This window comes from Bufo gargarizans, chromosome 3 (assembly GCF_014858855.1).
Source record: "Bufo gargarizans isolate SCDJY-AF-19 chromosome 3, ASM1485885v1, whole genome shotgun sequence".
Lineage (NCBI taxonomy): Eukaryota > Metazoa > Chordata > Amphibia > Anura > Bufonidae > Bufo > Bufo gargarizans.
In genome coordinates, this window is record NC_058082.1 from 188,686,520 (window position 1) to 188,709,555 (window position 23,036).

The following is a 23,036-nucleotide window of genomic DNA, read 5'->3' on the forward strand; positions in this document are numbered from 1 at the left end:
GGTTCGGTATTTCAATGCATTTTTCAGCCGGATCTGGAAACAAATGCTATCCGTTTGCCTACGGATTTCCGGATACGGCAGGAAGATCCGGCAACTGCCTGCCGGAATCCTCTAACGCAAGTGTGAAAGTACCCTAACAAGATTAATTGGTTTTGGTTTTGAAACTTCCACCAACCAAGTGTTCTATGGTTTGGATGTTGAACATGTGAGATAATGGACACTCCTGCTCGTGCTGTTGTTAATGCACAAAGAGCATGCAGATTGCCCTGACTGACTAGAAGGGCTGTTGCACGCGAGCGAGTTCCATTGTGGGAATCACGCGCCGTGTGTCAGTGTGATGCTCCTGGATTGGCAGGAGCGCCCAGCATTATCAAGATTTATAATGCTATGTGCCTCTGCTTGACCTTACTGATATAGGATCATACTGACAGCTTTAGGTATCTATGATCCTGTAGAAGTAAGGTCAAGCAGAAACACATAGCATTATAAATCATGATAATGCTGTGCACTGCTGCAAGTCCAGAACGGAGGATGACGCTCACACACAGAGCAGGATTCCTGCAATGAACTCACTTGTGTAAAACATCCCTAAAGTATCCATCAAACCCATTTTGTTTCAGAGAAGCTGCAATGAAATGCCAGTACACTATCGAATGCCCTCAGGAAACTCATAAGAGGCATAGTGGTGGACCATTACGCCAGGCGTGAGATAGAATGGAGATGGATAAATATGGTGTTGTTGCAGGTCTCTCTGCCAAGAGCAGCAGCCACCTGGTGTGATCTGCCACAATCTCTAAATCATGAAGACAAACATCTGTAATTATTCTCCTGCAACATTAAGTGGCAACCCAATGCTGGGTCTTTCACAAACTACATTTATTGTCAGGCTTGTATAGATAACTACAATACAGATTCTGCTGCCTCTGGGACCTTTTCACAATGGAATCCTTCAGTTACTTGTGCACTGAAGCAAGTTCTACTACAGTCTTATGATTAGGCAGGCACTTATGAGTCCTCTTCAACTTGCCCAATTTTGCTAGACGTTGCTGTATTTTGCCAGCCTTCTTGTGTTTCCATCTGGCTCCCTATGATTAATGTTTCCCTCAATTATGCATCTGAGGTTTTCCACTGCAGGGGAGGAGAAATTTGTTCTGTTGCATTATCAGAGGCAAAATAAAAAAAATGGATGTTTCTACTTTTACAAACACTAGTAAGAATAGTTCTCGGCGCGTAGCCTTGATCCACACTGGAAGACACATTCGGTAGAAAACTTGAACTACCTTTAGATTTAGACTCCGGAGTAAAGCTGTGTAGCCTGAAACTGTAGTGGTTTAGAGCATGTGGCGGGGACCTGAATACACGTTCCCTCTCTCTGTGTATGAAATACATGATCTGGGACTAATGTGTGGCCAGGTTTAGGCCCCTTTCAGACGAACTAGTACCACGCAACAAACTCTGCAGTGCGAGTGTGCAGCAGATCCTGTCCTGACCTCCCAGCACTGACCGGGTCGCATAGCATTATATTGATTTATGATATTATTGTGTAAAACCTAAATACACAATAATTTAAAAAAAGTATACATATTAGGTATTGCCTCGTCCGTAATGACCTGCTCTATAGAAATATCACATGACCTAACCCCTCAGGTAAACACCATAAAAAAAAAATAATTAAGTAAAAAGTGTGTTAAAGCCATTTTGTCACCTTACATCCCAAAAAGTATAATACCAAGCGATCAAAAAGTCATATGCACCCTAAAATAGTATCAGTCATCTCATACAGAAAAAAATGAGCCCCTACATAAGACAGTTGCCTAAAAAACCATGCCTTCAGAATATGGAGACACTAAAAAAATCTTTTTTTTTTTTTTCAAAAAGGCTTTATTATGTAAAAATGAAACAAACAACCAAAAAAGTTGTATATTTGGTATTGTCGTGTCCGTAACAACCTGCTCTATAAAAATACCACATGATCTAACCTGTCAGATGAACATTGTAAATAACAAAAAATGAAAATGGTGCCAAAACAGCTATTTTTTGTTACCTTGCCTCAAAAAAAGTGTAATATAGAGCAACCAAAAATCATATGTAGCCTAAAATAGTACCAACAAAACTGCCACCTTATTCCGTAGTTTCCAAAATGGGGTCATTTTTTGGGAGTTTCTAGTCTAGAAGTGCATCAGGGGATCGTCAAATGTGACATGGCAATCTAAAATTATCCCAGTGAAATCTGCCCTCCAAAAACCATATAACGTTTCTTTCCTTCTGCGCCCTGCCGTGTGCCCGCACAGAAGTTTACGATCACAAATGGGATGTGTCTGTAAACTACAGAATCAGTCTAATAAATATTGAGCTTTGTTTGGCTGTTAACCGTTGCTTTGTTACTAGAAGAAATGATTAAAATGGAAAATATGCCCAAAAAGTGAAATTCTGAAATTTCATCTACATTTTCCTTTAATTCTTGTGTAACACCTAAAGGGTTACCAAAGTTTGTAAAATTAGTTTTGAGTACCTTGAGGGGTGTAGTTTCTAAAATGGGGTCATTTCTGGGTGATTTCTATTATGTAAGCCTCACAAAGGGACTTCAGACCTGAACTGGTCCTTAAAAAGTGGGTTTTGGAAATTTTCTGAAAAATTTCAAGATTTGCTTCTAAAATTCTAAGCCTTCTAACGTCCCCAAAAAATAAAATGGCATTCACAAAATGATCCTAACAAAGTAGAAATATGGGAAATGTAAAGAAATAACTATTATATAAGGTATCACTATCTATTTTAGAAGCAGAGAAATGTAAGATTGGAAAGTTGCGAATTTTTCCAATTCTTTTTATTTGGTATATATTTTTTTATACAAATGACAAATATTGACTGAAATTTACCACCATCATAAAGTACAATGTGTCACGAGAAAACAATCTCAGAATGGCTTGGATAAGTAAAAGAGTTCCAAAGTTATTACCACATAAAGTGACACTTCAGATTAGCAAAAATCTGCCTGGGATTTAAGGTGAAAAGTGGCTCGGTAGTGAAGGGGTTAATCTGTAAGACCTCCATATGGAAATATTATTTATTCTTTGCATGTCTATTTTTGTCTGGTCTTCATAATTTCCATTGTGCTTTAAGTTTTTAATTTAGAAATGCTTACTTTCTTTTGGAGTTTCTCTTTCATATAGAGACAACTACCATATATACCTGTCCTTGCCCAGGTGTACATGTATCTATATAAATACTGTATTTTTCACTTCATAAGACGCTCTCCAGATTTAGACAAAAGGAAATTAGAAAAATATTTTCTAGGTCCTCTTTGAAGGGAATGGGGTTTACTGGTATTTTAATGAAGTGGAGGGGTAAATGTCAGTAACCTTAGGGTGTAGTGTCATTGCTCTGTTGTGTACTGCCATGCTTCTTGCTCTGCTAGATATTTTTTTAGTATTTGTCTGTGACACACACAGCTCTGAAATTTATATTTTCACCTGGATCCTAGTGTTCTGGCAGCAGATTCCTCCCATCTTCCCATTAAATACATGTACACATTCAGCCAACCTGAATGTGTATATGTAAGGGGGAGTTTGCAGGAAGTTGTGAGAAATAGCTGATCATTTGGTTAACAGCTACTGAATGGTCGCTCATGGCCATGCCTGCAAACTTAGCAAAAACAGCTACTGCCATAGGTGCCCATTCACGGAGGAAATATCTTTGAACTGTTTTGGGATTGCTCCTTTGCATAGAGTCTGTTGGATCTTACATCCCTTCTACATTTCAGTCTGCCTCTCATCTCCCTGCTGGTGCTGTCTAATAGACAAACTGGTTGTTGCCTACAACAACCAATCACAGCACGGCATTCATTTTTTGACCATATCAACTAATCACAGCTCAATTTTTATTTTACTACAGCGCCTCTTACAATACTGTAGACCTATATTTACCAACCTGTAGTTCTCCAACTGTTGGAGAACTACAACTTCCATCATGGCCTGACAGCCGGAAGCCATCAAAGCATGATTAGAGTTGTGGTTTTGCAACAGCTGGAGACACACAGGTTTGTAAACATAGGTGTACAGACAAGTTTGTCTTTTAGACAGCACATGTAGGGAGATGAAAGGCAGAGTGAGAAGCAGTGCCCCAGAAGTTGCAGTTACGTTGGTGTACAAATGCACAGTGCATCATTGGTTGCAGGAATTTAGACAGCACATGTAGGGAAGGTTATCACTCAATCACAAATAACCTTATTTTCTGACAACATGCAGGGAGGGGCAGATTAAGAAGCGCTGTAGTAAAATGAAAGATGTGTTGTGATTAGTTGCTATGGGCAACAAACAGTTTGATCATAGAGCTTTCTCCAATTACAGAGTAAGGGTCCATTCACACGTCCATTGTTTCTTTCCTGATCTGTTCCGTTTTTTGCGGAACAGATCTGGACCAGATCTGGACCCATTAATTTACAATGGGTCCTGAAAAAAAAAAAAAATCGGACAGCACAATGTCCGATTTTTTTTCAGGACCCATTGAAAATGAATGGGTCCAGATCTGGTCCAGATCTGTTCCGCAAAAAACTGAACAGATCAGGAAAGAAACAACGGACGTGTGAATGGACCCTAAATATGTAGGGTAAAATTTTTTTACAATTCCGACACAGACGGCCTTTCTTATGCAGTAAAACTGACTGGTGCCCTTCACTCTCTTGGTCAGTATAATTACAATACCACATTTATGTAGTTTTTATTGTGTTTTAACACAGAAAAAATGTAAAACTTTGAAAAAATATATAATCTCCATATTCTGACCCCATAACTTTTTTTCATAGTTGTGTCTCCGGAGGTGTATGGCAGTTTTTTGGGTTTTTTTTGTGGGTCTGTCAGAAATAAGGACCGCCTTATTCCTAGTTATTACAATGTTTGCTGTGATAATATATGTTTTATGGTTATGTGTTGTGGTGTAACATGTTATATGTTGCTGGTCACACCCCTGTTAAAATGTCAGGTTTCTGTGGTGTAAAAAAAAATTTGACAAAGATAAATCATTTCAGAACTTTTTCCACCTTTAATGTGACCTATAAACTGTACAACTCAATTGAAAAACAAAATAAAATCTTTTAGGTAGATGGAGGAAAAAAAATATTAAAATAAAATAATATGGTTGCAAAGTGTGCACACCCTTAAACTAATACTTTGTTGAAGCACCTTTTGATTTTATTACAGCACGGCACATTTTGACTTGGCAAGATTTGCCCACTCTTCTTGGCAAAAACACTCCAAATCTGTCAGATTGCAAGGGCATCTCCTGTGCACAGCCCTCTTCAGATCACCCCACAGATTTTCAATCAGATTCAGGTCTGGGCTCTGGCTCGGCCATTCCAGTATGGCACATTTTGACATGACAAGATTTGCCCACTCTTCGTTGCAAAAACACTCCAAATCAGGTCTGGACTCTGGCTGGGCCATTCTAAAACTTTAATCTTCTTCTGGTGAAGCCATTCCTTTGTTGATTTGGATGTATGCTTTGGGTCGTTGTCATGCTGAAAAATGAAGTTCCTCTTCATGTTCAGCTTTCTAGCAGAAGCATGAAGGTTTTGTGCCAATATTGACTGGTATTTGGAACAGTTTATAATTCCCTTTAGCTTAACTAAGGCCCCAGTTCCATCTGAAGAAAAACAGCCCCAAAGCATGATGCTGCCATCACCATGCTTCACTGTGGGTATGGTGTTCTTTTGGTGATGTGCAGTGTTGTTTTTGCGCCAAACATATCTTTTGGAATTATGGCCAAAAAGTTCAACCTTGGTTTCATCGGACTACAATACCTTTTCCCACATGCTTTTGGGAGACTTCAGATGTGTTTTTGCAAAATGTAGCCTGGCTTGGATGTTTTTCTTCGTAAAGGCTTTCGTCTTGCCACTCTACCCCATAGCCCAGACATATGAAGAATATGGGAGATTTTTGTCACATGTACCACACAGTCAGTACTTGCCAGATTTTCCTGCAGCTCCTTTAATGTTGCTGTAGGTCTCTTGGTAGCCTCCCAGACCAGTTTTCTTCTAGTCTTTTCATCAATTTTGGAGGGACGTCCAGTTCTTGGTAATGTCACTGTTGTGCCATATTTTCTCCACTTGATGATGTCTTCACTGTGTTCCATGGTATATCTAATGCCTTGGAAATTCTTTTGTAACCTTCCCCTGACTGATACCTTTTAACAATGAGATCCCTCTGATGCTTTGGAAGCTCTCTGTGGGCCATGGCTTTTGCTGTGAGATGCGACTAAGAAAATATCAGGAAAGACCAACTGGAGCAGCTGAACTTTATTTGGGGTTAATCAGGGGCATTTTTAATGATGGCAGGTATATGCGAACTCCTATTTAAAATGATTTTGAATGTGATTGCTTAATTCAGAACACAGCTACATCCCCAGTTATGAGAGGGTGTGCACACTTATGCAACCACATTATTTTTTTTTTGTTTTCTTCCCTCCACCTAAAAGATTTTAGTTTGTTTTTCAATTGAGTGGTACAGTTTATAGGTCACATTAAAGGTGGAAAAATTTCTGAAATAATTTATCTTTGTCTCATTTTTTTACAGCACAGAAACCTGACATTTTAACAGGGGTGTGTAGACTTTTTATATCCACTGTATATACAGTATGTATTTATGTATTTGTGTTGCCAGGCCAGCAGCTATTGATTAATTGGTTCAAGGCTGCATATAGGCCGAGATGTCTGTCTCATACCTGGGAAAACAGCTCCCTGGGGGGTAGTTAGCGCAGAGATGCTAATGAGGATGGGCCCGTTTACTGGTCACATTCGGGACAGGGGACAGCAGACTCAATACAAGAATCAATATATTTCAATGTAGGGCTGACACCTACAGCCATTTATTGGAATAAACTGGTAATTGGCCTGGAAGTCTTGTACATGCTCAGCCTATTACTACGACCGGGAAGTGCGTGTCTTCCAGCTTTAGAGCTCTCAGATGCTGTGGTCACATTTGATCTTGGCACCTGATGGGTTATAAGTCTGCGATAAACATTACTGCCAATCGCAGGCATTAGCCATGAGCCTCTGCCGTTTCAAATGGCACCCGCTGCTCTTGCGAGCGGACATCATCTTTGAAGACCAGGCTTCCAGCGTACATGTATGGTGGAGGTCCAGAAGAGGTTAACTGTAGAGGGAGGGATTAATCATTTGTGGCATTTTTGAAGTTAGTTTTGCTGCAGACAACATTGTTATCTGTGAGAAATTTATCAAAATGCCACATGATGTTGACCAATTTCTTGAATCTTTAAATAATGTATGCCTAGAAGTGCTTCTTTAATTTTTATGCCACTTACCTACTAGAATGAGGCTGCGCACAAATTTAGCAACATTTTAAAAAGTTGCAATTCATAGAATTGACAAATCCTGCCCAAGCAGCAAACCACTCTGGCTTTTCACTGCACTTTTACAAACTGATGTGCATGGAGCAAATGGCTCTAATTTCTGGTTGAAATGTTTCATTACAGATTATAATAACAACTAGAAAAGGTACAATTTCTGGGGAAATTGTGGGAAGTGTTCTTGCCTCCACCAGTAGCTTACAACTGGAGTGGGCGGAGTAACTGGGTGGAGTGTAGACTCCGCCCACTTTTATAAATTTTGACCTTTGTCTCACACTGACCCACCCTGCCGAGTTTGGGTGCTGTGGCTTAAATACTGTGAGAATGACAGCTGTTTAAAGGTTTCTTATTGAAGTCAATAGGGAAAATCTGATTGGTTGTTTGTGGCTCCGCCCACTTTTTAGCGTCCCCAAAATGAGATATACATTGGCACAGTCCTCCAGTGACCAACTGTGCCAAGTTTCAGAACCCTGCCACTATCAGTCAATTTTTTTTTGACCCCAGTCACCCAATGACCTACGGTGCCAAGTTTGGGTATTCTGGCTTAAATATTGTGAGAATGACAGCAATTTAAAGTTTTCTCATTGAAGTCAATAGGAAAAATCTGATTTGTCGTTGTTGACTCCGCCCACTTTTTCGATTTTTGAAGCCAAAGTAATCTATGACCTGATTTCTGAGATTTGAAGCCCCTGACATCAATAATGGCAGCATTTTTCAATTTTCCCATTGAAATCAAAGAAATCTGATTGGTTGTTTTTGGCCCCGCCCACTTTTCAGATTTTTAATCCTAATCCTAATTTGTCCAACTGTACCAAGTTTGGGGATCCTGCCATTAACAGTCTAAGAGCAGCGGCAGTTTTAAATGTCCCCATTAAAATAAATGACTAAAATTTGATTGGCCGTTGTAGACTCCGCCCACTTTTTTATACATTTTTGAATCCAGTCACCCACTGACCTACGGTGCCAAGTTTGGGTATTCTGGCTTAAATATTGTGAGAATGACAGCAATTTAAAGGTTTATCATTGAAGTCAATAGGAAAAATCTGATTTGTCGTTGTTGACTCCGCCCACTTTTTCGATTTTTGAAGCCAAAGTAATCTATGACCTGATTTCTGAGATTTGAAGCCCCTGACATCAATAATGGCAGCATTTTTCAATTTTCAGCATTTTTTAATTTTCCCATTGAAATCAAAGAAATCTGATTGGTTGTTTTTGGCCCCGCCCACTTTTCTGAATTTTAATCCTAATCCTAAATTGTCCAACTGTACCAAGTTTGGGGATCCTGCCATTAACAGTCTAAGAGCAGCGGCAGTTTTACATTTTCCCATTAAAACATATAGCTGAAATTTGATTGGCTGTTGTAGACTCCGCCCACTTTAAAACATTTGAATTCTAGTCACCTATTAACCGAATATGTTAAGTTTAACAACCCTGCCATTAACAATGTTGAAATGGCAGCAATTAAAAATTTTCTCATTCAAGACAATAGGGAAAATCTGATTGGTTGTTTGTAGCTCCGCCCACTTTTTAATGCCCCCAAAATGTGACAGAAATTTTCAGGTTGACCCCATGACTAAGTGACCCAAGTTTGGTGAGTTTCACTCCAAAGCTGTACGAGTGACAAACGTTTGCATTTTTTCCAATAAAACTCTATGGGAGAAAAAAAGAGGTTTTCGGGGGCCCGGAGGATGGGATCGGTTAACAAAGCACAAGCAAGATACTCGGGTATGTGCCGACCAAGAGTGCAAAGTTCGGTATTGATACTCCTAAATCTGTGGGAGGAGTAGCAATTTGAACATCTCATTGTAGTCAATGGGGAGAATTTGATTGGTTCTGTGTGGCCCCGCCCACATTTTCGGGTCTCCGAAATGTTCTAACAAAATGCGCGTTGACCCCATGACTAAGTGACCCAAGTTTGGTGACTTTAGTTAAAAATCTGTGCAACTGGGAGCGATTTGAAAATTTTCCCTGTCAAAGTCAATGGGAAAAACGTGGATTGCTTAGCCGTGGACATTTTTAGTGGCAGCAGGGATAGCTGAACGTTTTGATATAAGATTTGTGTAGGTGGGCCTGAAAATGAGGGAGTGGTGGCAGTTTAGAAATCATGTCCTGATTTTTCAGCTTTTGCCAGCTCCCATTCTAGCTTTGCCATTCATTCCTATGGGACAATTTTCGCCACAAGAACCACGATATTCCGTGAACCATTCGGCGAAACGTTCCACAAAGTAATAGTAATCCGATCGGGAACAATCTGCACGTTTTGGTAAATTTTTGTCTATGTAGTGTAAAAACTGTGGGAGGAGTTAGGGTGGCAAATTTGGCTATAATAAGAATAAGAATAATATATATGTGAGATAACAATAAGTGGTCTTCCTATGCAAGAACACATAATAATAACAATTTGATACTTTCCCTTTAAAAGTAATCTTTTGGCTGTTTTGACCATGCTAAACTGTTAACAGCACTAACTATGGGTGGGATAGCAGTACAAACAGATATTTTGTGCCGCTTTTATCATCAGAAGCGGTGAGAATATTTACTTTTATTCTGACAGGTTCTGCTCCTTTAACCTCTTAAGGACATAGGGCGTACAGGTACGCCCTTGTGCCCTGGTACTTAAGGACACAGGGCGTACATGTACGCCCTGTGCATTTTCGATCACCGCCGCACGGCGGGCGGTGATCGGAACACCGTGCCTGCTCAAATCATTGAGCAGGCACTTGGAGCAAATGCGCCGGGGGGTCCGGTGACCCCCCCATGTATGCGATCGCAGAAAACCGCAGGTCAATTCAGACCTGCGGTTTTCTGCGTTTCCGGGTTATTCGGGTCTCTGAAGTCCCGATAACCCGGAACAGGATGGTGATGGTGGTGTGATTTCACTCCACCAATCACCATCCAGCGATCCTGAGTGGTGATGGTGACATCACCACTCAGGATCGCTTTCTGATTGGTCTGTGGGCGGTCCGGCGGCAGATTCAAAAGAGGCAGGCGCTCCTCTCCTCCTCCTTTTGTGTTCCGGAGCCGGAGGAGAGAGGAGCTGCCTGCACGTGTCTGCTGCACCCGATCTGTGCCCCCCAGGACCCGATCTGTGCCCCCCAGGACCCGATCTGTGCCCCCCAGGACCCCATCAGGTACATAGGGACAGCTAGGGAAAGTTTGGTTTAGGCAGGGAAAAAAAAAGGGAAAGTTAGTTTTTGAACTTTGATTGCATCACCCTAGTTAGGGTGTCTGGGGTCCACAGCACAGCTGTGTGACCCTAGACCCCCCAGGGGTGCTGCCACTTGCCCCCCCACCCCCTGCCCCCCCCCCCCACCTTTTTTGGGGTGCATTTTTTTTTTTTTCGTGTACGCTGACTGTGGCCGGCACTTAGTGTCCGGCCACTGTTAGCGCATCGCACACCCCACCGCTGATCAACTTCGGACGGTTGATCAGCGGTTTTGAATTTTTTTCCCCACATTTGCCCTTTTTTTAGTTAGTTTATTTTATTTTTTTTCTGTTAGTTTTAGGGTGAGTTCGTGAACACCCGTGCCCCCACACACACGCACACAAAATAAAGAGTTACACACACGCACATATACACGCAGACACACACTCCCCTATGGCCCGCCGAACGTTCTCGGCCGAGGAGGCATACGCCCAGATTGCCTCTGACTCCGAGAGTCCCAGTGAGGATGAGGATGACCCCACATTCCTGTTGTCATCCGCATCCTCCTCATCATCTAGCGATGATGATGAGCCCCCAAGGCGGCGGAGACGCCGCCAGGCGGAGCAAGGGGACCGCCATGTTAGGGACCCTGTGGCCCACACTAGTACGAGCAGCTCTGGGGCTCGTACTGGTTTCCCGGCCCACCAGTTAAATCCACCGGAGCCCCCTGCCGGTGAACTTGTCTGGTGTAGCCCAGAGCGATACGAGCCTGTGATTCCTGATTTTGTAGGCCAATCAGGAATCCAGATTTCCACAGTGGGCTACACTGAATATGACTTTTTCTGTCATTTTTTCAGTGACCCACTGGTAAATCTGATGGTGGAGCAGACGAATCTGTACGCCCAACAGTTCGTCGCTCAACACCCGGGCTCCTTTTTGGCCAGGCCCGGTGGCTGGACGCCGGTCAGTGCAGCCGAAATGAGGACATTTTGGGGCCTCGTGCTGCATATGGGCCTGGTCAAAAAACCCAGTGTCAGGCTGTACTGGAGTGGGGACGTCCTATACCAGGCCCCACTTTACAGTACAGCCATGACACGCTCCCGGTTTGAGGCCATCCGGAAATGTCTGCATTATTCCGATAATGCAGCATGTCCCCCCCCGAGGTGATCCTGCCCATGACCGTCTGTACAAGATACGGCCGGTCATCGATCACTTTGGGGCCAAATTCATGGAGGCCTATGTACCTGGAAGAGAGGTCGCGGTTGATGAGTCTCTCATTGCGTTCAAGGGGAGACTCATTTTCCGCCAGTATGTGCCCTCCAAGCGGGCGAGGTATGGCGTGAAGCTATACAAAATTTGTGAGAGTACCTCAGGGTACACTTACAAATTTCGTGTATACGAGGGGCGAGATTCCCGGATTTCAACCCCCAGAATGTCCCCCCACTCTGGGTGTTACCGGGAAACTTGTGTGGGACCTTATGTACCCACTGCTGGATAAGGGTTACCACCTTTACGTGGATAACTTTTATACCAGTATCCCCTTGTTCCAGTCCCTTGCCGCCAGATCCACGTCCGCTTGTGGGACCGTGCGGAAAAATCAACGCGGCCTCCCTGCCCACCCCCTCCAGGTACCTATCCCCAGGGGTGAGACCCGTGCCCTTACCACTGGAAACCTGTTGCTGGTCAGGTATAAGGACAAGAGGGATGTCCTTATGCTGTCCACAATTCATGGTAACGGCATCACCCCTGTCCCTGTGCGAGGTACCGCGGCAACGGTCCTCAAGCCCGATTGTATCATCGCTTACAATCGGTATATGGGAGGAGTTGATCTCTCTGATCAAGTCCTCAAGCCATATAACGCCATGCGCAAAACCCGGGCATGGTACAAAAAAGTTGCGGTCTACTTGGTGCAGGTTGCCATGTACAACTCTTTTGTACTATCCCGAAGCGCTGGCAGCACAGGGACATTCCTCCAGTTCTATGAGGCAGTCCTCAAGGCCCTGATCTTTTCGGACCGGGAAAGAGCAGGCCGGAGTACCTCGGGAACTGTAGGTGCCCGGATCGTCCCTGGCCAACACTTTCCAGGTGTGGTCCCCCATACTGGAAAGAAGGGACGAACCCAAAAAAAGTGCAGAGTGTGTCGCAGGAGGGGGATACGGAAGGACACGACTACTCAGTGCGACACTTGCCCCGATCATCCGGGCCTCTGCATTGACGGTTGCTTCAGGGAGTATCACACTTCCATGGAGTACTAAATTTATATCCCAATTTAGCACTGACATCGGATAAAAAAAAATGGTTCTCAGACTTGAGACACCCAAAAAAACTAAAATAATTTATTAAAAGTAGACATAGGTATTGCCGCGTCGGTAATAATCTCCTCTATAAAAATGCCCCATTACCTAACCCCCCAGATTAACACGGTCCAGAAAAAAAAAAAAAAGGTGCAAAAAAAGTTTTTTTTTGTCACCTTACATAATAAAAAGTTTAATAGCAAGCGATCAAAAAGCCATATAGCCCCCAAATTAGTGCCAATAAAACCGTAATCTCATCCCGCAAAAAATGAGCCCCCACATAAGATAATCAGATAAAAAAAAAAATAGAAAATGACTCTTAGACTTTAGAGATACAAATTTTTTTTTAGGGTATCAAAAAGGATAATATAGTCTAAAACCTAAATAATTGTAAAAAAAAGTTGACTTATTAGGTATCGCCGCGTCCGTAAGAATCTCCTCTATAAAAATACCCCATGACCCAACCCCCCAGATTAACACAGTAAAAAAAAAAAAAAAAAAAATAGGTGCAAAAAAATATTTTTTTTGTCACCTTACATAACAAAAAGTTTAATAGCAAGCGATCAAAAAGTCATATAGCCCCCAAAATAGTGCCAATAAAACCGTCCGCTCATCCCGCAAAAAATGAGCCCCCACATAAGATAATTGGCTAAAAGAAAATAAAAAAAATGACACTTAGACTTTAGAGATACCCAAAAAAAAATGTTGTATCAAAAAAGATAATATAGTCAAAAACCTAAATAATTGTAAAAAAAAAAGTAGACTTATTAGATATTCCCGCGTCCGTAAGAATCTCCTCTATAACAATATCCCATGACCTAACTACCCAGATTAACACGGTTAAAAAATAAATTAAAAAAACGGTGCCAAAACCGCTATTTTTGGCACTTTTCCATTTCAGTCCATTTTTTCCGGTAACAAAACAAGGGTTAACAACCAAACAAAAGTTAAAATTTATTACCCTGATACTGCAGTTTACAGAAACGCCACATTTGTGGTCGTAAACTGCTGTATCCGTAAAAGGGAGGCCGCAAAAGGAAAGGACCGACATGGTTTCTGGAAGGCCGATTTTGATGGCCTTTTTTATTGACACCATATCCCTTTTGAAGCCCCCCCCTGATGCCCCCCTAGAGTAAAAACTCCCTAAAATTGACCCCATCTAAGAAACTACACCCCTCAAGGTATTCAAAAATGATTATACAAACTTTATTAACCCTTTAGGTGTTCCTCAACAGTTAATGGCAAATGGAGATGAAATATCAGAATTTCTATTTTTGGTAACCTTGCCTCACAAAAATGTAATATAGAGCAACCAAAAATTATATTTGCCCTAAAAATACTCCCCCAAAAAATGCCACCTTATCCCGTAGTTTCCAAAATGGGGTCACTTTTAGGGAGTTTCGACTCCAGGGGTGCATCAGGGGGGTTGAAACAGGACACGGTGTAAATAAACCGGTCCATAAAAATCAGCCCTCCAAAAACCAAACGGCGCACCTTTCACTCTACGCCCCGCTGTGTGGCCGTACAGTAGTGTACGGCCACATATTGGGTGTTTCTGTAAACGGCAGAGTCAGGGTAATAAAGATACAGTCTTGTTTGGCTGTTAACCCTTGCTTTGTTAGTAGAAAACATGGGTTAAAATGGAAAATAAGGCAAAAAAATGAAATTTTCCAATTTCATCCCCATTTGCCAATAACTCTTGTGCAACACCTAAAGGGTTAACGACGTATGTAAAACCAGTTTTGAATACCTTGAGGGGTGTAGTTTCTTAGATGGGGTCACTTTTAGGGAGTTTCGACTCCAGGGGTGCATCAGGGGGGTTGAAACAGGACACGGTGTAAATAAACCGGTCCATAAAAATCAGCCCTCCAAAAACCAAACGGCGCACCTTTCACTCTACGCCCCGCTGTGTGGCCGTACAGTAGTGTACGGCCACATATTGGGTGTTTCTGTAAACGGCAGAGTCAGGGTAATAAAGATACAGTCTTGTTTGGCTGTTAACCCTTGCTTTGTTAGTGGAAAACATGGGTTAAAATGGAAAATAAGGCAAAAAAATGGAATTTTCAAATTTCATCCCCATTTGCCAATAACTCTTGTGCAACATCTAAAGGGTTAACGACGTATGTAAAACCAGTTTTGAATACCTTGAGGGGTGTAGTTTCTTAGATGGGGTCACTTTTAGGGAGTTTCTACTCCAGGGGTGCATCAGGGGGCTTCAAATGGGACATGGTGTAAATAAACCAGTCCATAAAAATCAGCCCTCCAAAAACCACACGGCGCACCTTTCACTCTACGCCCCGCTGTGTGGCCGTACAGTAGTTTGCGGCCACATATTGGGTGTTTCTGTAAACGGCAGAGTCAGGGCAATAAAGATACAGTCTTGTTTGGCTGTTAACCCTTGATTTGTTAGTGGAAAACATGGGTTAAAATGGAAAATAAGGCAAAAAAGAAATTTTCTAATTTCATCCCCATTTGCCAATAACTCTTGTGCAACACCTAAAGGGTTAACGACGTATGTAAAACCAGTTTTGAATACCTTGAGGGGTGTAGTTTCTTAGATGGGGTCACTTTTAGGGAGTTTCTACTCTAGGGGTGCATCAGGGGGCTTCAAATGGGACATGGTGTAAATAAACCAGTCCATAAAAATCAACCTTCCAAAAACCATACGGCGCACCTTTCACTCTACGCCCCGCTGTGTGGCCGTACAGTAGTTTACGGCCACATATTGGGTGTTTCTGTAAACTGCAGAGTCAGGGCAATAAAGATACAGTCTTGTTTGGCTGTTAACCCTTGCTTTGTTAGTGGAAAAAATGGGTAAAAATGAAATATTAGACAGAAAAATGAAATTCTCAAATTTCATCCCCATTTGCCAATAACTCTTGTGCAACACCTAAAGGGTTAACAACATATGTAAAATCACTTTTGAATACCTTGAGGGGTGTAGTTTCTTAGATGGGGTCATTTTTGGGTGGTTTCTATTATGTAAGCCTCGCAAAGCGACTTCAGACCTGAAATGGTCCCTAAAAATTTAGTTTTTGTAAATTTCAGAAAAATTTCAAGATTTGCTCCTAAACTTCTAAGCCTTATAACATCCCCTAAAAAATAAAATATCATTCCCAAAATAATTCACACATGAAGTAGACATATGGGGAATGTAAAGTCATCACAATTTTTGGGGGTATTACTATGTATTACAGAAGTAGAGAAACTGAAACTTTGAAATTTGCTAATTTTTCAAAATTTTTGATAAATTTGGTATTTTTTGGTGCAAAAAAAATTATTTTTTTGACTTAATTTTACTAGTGTCATGAAGTACAATATGTGACGAAAAAACAATGTCAGAACGGCCTGGATAAGTCAAAGCGTTTTAAAGTTATCAGCACTTAAAGTGACACTGGTCAGATTTGCAAAAAATGGCCTGGTCCTAAGGTGTAAAAAGGCTGTGTCCTTAAGGGGTTAAGGGGTTTTCCTGGTGTACAATATTGATGACCTAGCGTTAGCATAGGCCATCAATATCAGATTGTAAGCGGTGCGACTTTCTGCACTCCTGCCAATCAGCTGTTGGAAAGCGCCACAGTGCTTAGAGTAGTGCTACGGCCTCCTCACAACATACTATAGTTACTATAGTTCACTTAATTGGGATTCTGCTACAAATGGGCCATGAGACCAATGAACGTAATGTAACTGGCCTAGAAATAGGCCGCAGCACTCAGTGGAGCCTCATGGCCTCTTAAACAGCTGATCAGAGGTGATGTCAGGAGTTAGACCCCCACAGAGCTGATATTAATGACATACCCTGAGGATAGCTCAAAAATATTTTAATACCAGAAGACCCTTTTAAAGGGGTTATCTGAGGCTGGAAATGGCCTTCCATACGCCCCGGGCCCCTCACACTGATTCTACTTACCTGGCTCCCCGCACTGTGCCCGGATGAAAACATCCGGTGTCAGGGGGGAGCAGCCAATGGCAGGTGGTGATGGGGACGAGCCTCCCTAGCATCGTGGGTGACACTATGGAGGCTCGTCCCCGTCACCGCCTACCATTGGCTTCTCCCCGACACCAGATGTTTTCATCCGCGCATGGGGAGAAGCAGCTGTGGCCGTGTGGAGACCAAGAGCGGCGCAGGGAGAGTGGAGGGAGGCAAGTAGAATTAGTGTTAGGGGCCCAGGTGTATGGGGGGGCATTTTCAGCCTCAGATAACCCCTTTAAGTGCAAATGAGACAAAGTGTCACTCAAGTGCTCTTGCCACTGAAATGCTTTACAGTCCCTTTGCTCTGCTGAGTCACAGCTGTAGTGGGCTTCTGGGTTGATGTTACAATTATCACTCAACGCAAAGGGAAGGAACTGTAAAGCAGCTCAAGGCAGAGGACACTTCACAGTGAAGCTTCACCTCTCGTGCGCTTAAACAGCAGAATCTGGTAGAAAAAAAGTTCCTATTCTCTCGATGACAACAACTCCACAAAATAATTGTTTGCACTGCTGTCCCTAGCCCCTACCAAGTGCAGGCAGCAGTTTAACACAAGTCCCTTTAAGAAATGAATACAAGGTACATGATTCTAAGACTCCAATCTCATTTTAATTTATAAAGACAAATGATAGAAACCTGTTGCACATTAAGCTCTTTATGAACAAACGCTGAACAAAAGCTTATTTCAATGAATCTTTACAAAAACATACTTCTCATATAAATCACCAGGATATTTGGCTGTTATCAACTAAAAGTAGCAAAACATGAAACTGCATTGAGTATCTTAGCCGAAAAAGACAACGCCACATAGATCATAGATAAAATACACATAAGTTAAAAAAACAAACAAAAAAAAAACACTGTTATAAACCATAAACTTATTATTAATGTGCACATTTTGTAGGCATTTCTCTGATGAACCGCCTTGCATCCTGATGAGGCAATTAACAGCTGGGAAACAATAATGAAACTTCATCAAACACATCTAAAACGTGGCTTAATATGCCTAACTAATGTTTCCCCAACCAACAGTTTTCTTGTAATACAAAACCATAAATTAGACACCACCTCCCACTCCAGACCCCTCTCCAAATGCCAAAGGCAGAGGAATGAAAGACAAATCTCCAGAAGGTGCCATTTATCTTATTTATTATTAGAATTTCTTAATGCGGATGTCTTCAGCTTCACCATCAGCCAGCAGATTTCTTTTCAGAGAACAGGAGTAAGATGTGGCTTGCTTGGCAGGAAGAATGCTCGAGAAGGTGCAATCTACACCCCTCTAAAGTTCATCGCTTTGCAATCTGTGCATTTTATCCATAAGCCATCAACACTACTGTTCGACAGTATTCATTGTTATTTAAGTTCTCAAATGGTTTCAAAACAAGTTGAGTTAAAATGACAAACAGGCTATTCAAAAAGTTAAGTGGACAATGTTGCAAAAATGGATGGATTATGGGCCCCAAATGAGTAGCTACCCAATCGCAAACACTCTAAAAATCTGACATGGTTAACCCCTTACAGACTGCTGTATAGTAAATATATTTCCAGTCAGCCTTTACAACCAACATAAAGCCAAGAATACTAGCATATATCTGCACACCACATTGTGTACCTGCATATATTCATATAGACTAAAACAGTACCAAATCTTACCAACATTGTGATTGGTAAATTCAGGGCATGTAAGCCCTGCCTCAGGAATGTCAAACCAACAGGAACCACCCACTTACCGGTGAGGCTTACAAAGGCCACATCCATGTTCAGCCCAGAACAGCCGAAATTTGCCAAAACCCTTTCAGAAAATTAGGGAAAGTCCCTTTAAACTTGGGACTGTTGGAATCTATGCTGTACATGTACGTGAATAGGCTTAAAGAGAACGTGTCCCCAGAAAATCAAGATTTTATGTTAAACACATATTCAAAGGTTTTCTGTGATTTTTTGACATTTTCCATGTTACTACCTACAGTAAAAAACAAAAACAAAAAAAAAAATCCTAACATTCTGCAGTTTTTGCACTGGCCACTAAGCTAATAGATGCCACTTTATCTGTACAGATCACTTTTCAGCAGTCATCTCCTCATCAATACCGGATTAGAATGATAGATCTCATGTCACAGATATACATAGATCACAATAGGTGATATCACAGCTCATCAGCTCCCTCCTGACCTCTGCACAGGTCACAGAGCATGCCTAGATAACTCTCCCATAGAAGTCAATGAGTCAGATGCTGTCCATTGTGACTTTTGCCCTGGTGGCCACTGTAAACATACATCTCTAAATGCTGTTAACAACAGCTCAGGCAAGATAGCTACTCCCATAATCATGTTCAAGTAATTGAATAAACCAATCTACAATCAGAAAATAAAAACTGATTAGAAATAAAAGGATACGCACTATCTGGTTTTAACTGAGGTGTTGCCGATCATGGCCGTTAGAGCAGGAGCCAAGCTGTCACTGGACAGACGAGCACCCACTCAGCCTGGCACAGGAAGCCCATGCCAGGCAGTGTCTGTGGTACAATAAAAATGCCTATGTGCAGGTTTAAAGCCACTTAGTGAATGCAGTAAAAAGGCAAATTGTCTGTAAGGAGATAACCCTAACAAATTGTTCTCCTACAGCATAAGCCCACCCTGCACACTTATGATGCTGGCTAGGCCTTAGAGGACTGTTGACTCATTTGCAATTATTGTATTTCTCCACATAATTAAAAAGTAGAAAAATCTTGATTAAACATATCACACTATTTTGTGTACAGTGGATATAAAAAGTCTACACACCCCTGTTAAAATGTCAGGTTTCTGTGATGTAAAAAAATTAGACAAATAAATTATTTCAGAACTTTTTCCACCTTTATTGTGACCTATAAACTGTACCACTCAATTGAAAAACAAATTAAAATCTTTTAGGTAGAGGGAAGAAAAAATATAAAAATAAAATAATATGGTTGCATACGTGTGCACACCCTTAAACTAATACTTTGTTGAAGCACCTTTTGATTTTATTACAGCACTCAGTCTTTTTGGGTATGAGTCTATCCGCATGGCACAATTTGACTTGGCAAGATTTGCCCACTCGTCTTTGCAAAAACACTCCAAATCAGGTCTGGACTCTGGCTGGGCCATTCCAAAACTTTAATCTTCTTTTGGTGAAGCCTTTCCTTTCGTTGTTGTCATGCTGAAAGCCTAGCAGAAGCATGAAGGTTTTGTGCTAATATTGACTGGTATTTGGAACTGTTCATAATTCCCTCTAGCTTAACTATGGTCCCAGTTCCATCTGCAGAAAACAGCCCCAAAGCATGATGCTGCCACCACCATGCTTCACTGTGGGTATGGTGTTCTTTTGGTGATGTGCAGTGTTGTTTTTGCGCCAAACATATCTTTTGGAATTATGGCCAAAAAGTTCAACCTTGGTTTCATCAGACCATAAAACCTTTTCCCACATGCTTTTGGGAGACTTTAGATGTGTTTTACCAAAATGTAGCCTGGCTTGGATTTTTTTCTTCGTAAGAAAAGGCTTTCGTCTTGCCACTCTACCCCATAGCCCAGACATATGAAGAATACGGGAGATTGTTGTCGCATGTACCACAAAGCCAGTACTTTCCAGATATTCCTGCAGCTCCTTTAATGTTGCTGTAGGACTCTTGGTAGCCTCCCAGAACCAGTTTTCTTCTCGTCTTTTCATCAATTTTGTAGGGACGTCCAGTTCTTGGTAATGTCACTGTTGTGCCATATTTTTTCCACTTGATGATGACTGTCTTCACTATGTTCTATGGTATATCTAATGCCTTGGAAAAAAATTGTAGCCTTCTCCTGACTGATACCCTTTAACAATGAGACCCCTCTGATGCTTTGGAAGCTCTCTGTGGACCATGGCTTTTGCTGTGGGATGCGACTAAGAAAATTTCAGGAAACACCAACTAGAGCCAGCTGAACTTTATTTGAGGGGTTAATCAGAGGCATTTTAAATGATGGCAGGTGTAGGATCTGTCCTATTTAACATGATTTTGAATGTGATTGCTTAATTCTGAACACAGCTAGATCCCCAGTTATAAGATTATTTTTGTTTTTTTTTCAATTGAGTGGTACAGTTTATAGGTCACATTAAAGGTGGAAAAAGTTCTGAAATGATTTATATTTGTCTCATTTTTTTACATCACAGAAACCTGACATTTTAACAGGGGTGTGTAGACTTTTTATATCCACTGTATATGGCTCCTAAGCAGAGTGGTGTGTTCAGAGTAGATGTAGTTGCATTAAACCTGACTGTGCATTAGTATATTATTCATATCCCCACTGAAATATCCTGAACTCTAAACTTGATGGTTCACAAGCAGGCATGTCAGAACCCAGGTTTTGAAAGAGAAAGAAGAAATGTACTATTCAGCCAATAGCATAGCGCACTTTGGACCTCTCTAGACACACATACACTCTAAAGTAGTGATTTTTTTTTAGGATAAAAATCTATTACTATCCCCTGCCACATATCCGAGAGACACAATGAAGCATTCGTCTATAACAAAGGGATAATTGCCAGGAACAAATCAGAAAAGTAAGTGCAACACGCCTTCTGTTATACATTACTGGCATATGCATAGATGACTTATTTCATACCCATTGTTCTGTCTTGATGTAGCCGATTATCTGCATTCACTCTCCATTTCAGAATAATGTTTCTCTGCAAAACAGTTCCTTAATTATATAAGTGCACTAACCTTCATTTTATGATTATACTCAGAATTTAAGCCCAGGACACTGTCTACGTCAGCAAGAGGATACTGGTACTTCAGGACAGACTTCACAATGTCCACAGTCAAGGCTTCTCCATCATCTACTTTGTTGTACATCTGTAAAAGATATCAAATACATTTTTAAACAAAAACTAATAATACATAGACTGTACAGGTTTCAATTCACCTCTGATTCATTCAACATTTCAGTTATCATTCAAATCAGCATTTTCTTTTAAAGGCTACGGTCACCTTTGTGGGCGATTTTATGATTACATTTTACTCATTTTGGGTTGAAAATCATTTTGTCAGTTGGTCTTTATTAAATATTTTCGACAGTTTTCCTGGCAGCTTAAAGTGTAGCCCTTATCTGAATTCCCAATGGGTCATAAACACTTGTTATATTCTTAGTTTGATAAGAGTTTAGCTGCTGTATAACAAGTGTTTATAAGCTGTCAGGAAAGTACAGATAAGGGCTACAGATCGAGCCATCAAAGCAGCTCACAGACAGATTCACTGTAAAACAGAATTAAATGGTCTGCAGATACACTGAAAGTGAAGGCTGCAGAACAAAAATAATTAAAGGGAATCTGTCACCTAGTTTTACCCTATAGAGCTGCGGACATGCACGGATAGATCTCCGCAATATATCTGTCCCATAGTTCTGTGTGGTTTTATTTAACTTACGGTTAAGGAGCCCAGCCACACCCCCTGTGAAGTAGCCCAGCACCGCCTGCATCCAGGAATCTCCTCCTTGCTCACGAAGTTACAGTGCCGTAATCTCGCGATGCGCAAGCTGGCACATGCGCAGTGCCGACAAAGTGTTCGTTCCCTTTGCTGGCATCAGCTTCAGTGAACGAACTGTGCATGCGCTAGCTTGCGCATCACGAGATTACGGCACTGTAACTTCGTGAGCAAGGAGGAGATTCTTGGATGCAGGCGGTGCTGGGCTCCTTCAAAGAGGGCGTGGCTGGGCTCCTTAACCGTAAGTAACCACGTCTTGCGCACCTTACTTGGCTAATTTACATATCAATAAAATAATTTTTTTAATGAAATAAAACCACACCGCCCTATGGGACAGGTATATTGCGGACATGCTAGCGGAGATCTATCTGTGCATGTCCGCAGCTCTATAGGGTAAAACTAGGTGACAGATTCCCTTTAGCTTTTTTTTCCCCCAATAAAAAGAAATTGAAAAAAGGATTTTTAGCCCAAAATTAGCAAAATACAATTTGCTACTTGATTTTGGGACTCCTATTTTTTAGGAAACCTTTCAGGCACAGTTTTGAGATTCCAAAACACAAGAAACACCACCAAAGGGCCTTATCTTGGAAAATACACCTCTAGAGGAACTAATATAGTGATGCAAGTTGACATGACTATAGTAATACCAAAGTTAGTTTTTTCATATTTTACTAATTTTGCATCATAAAATCAGTTTTGCATCATTAAAAAAAATCAGTTGTACTCCGCATCCCCATATACCAACATCCATAACATTTTTATTTTTATGTCATCGTGGCTGCGTGAGGGTTCATTTTT

The 23,036-nt window shown here is 41.4% G+C and overlaps 1 protein-coding gene across 3 annotated transcripts in view; it reads right to left on the reverse strand.

The window, feature by feature from the left end:
• UGGT2 (UDP-glucose glycoprotein glucosyltransferase 2) overlaps window positions 1-23,036 on the reverse strand; it is a 421,287-nt gene that overhangs the window by 243,011 nt on the left and 155,240 nt on the right. For all 3 annotated transcript variants that reach the window (XM_044284938.1, XM_044284937.1, XM_044284939.1), the window contains exon 16: window positions 21,480-21,611. In XM_044284938.1, coding sequence (XP_044140873.1) covers window positions 21,480-21,611 — 132 coding nt within the window. The remainder of the gene's footprint in view (window positions 1-21,479; window positions 21,612-23,036) is intronic.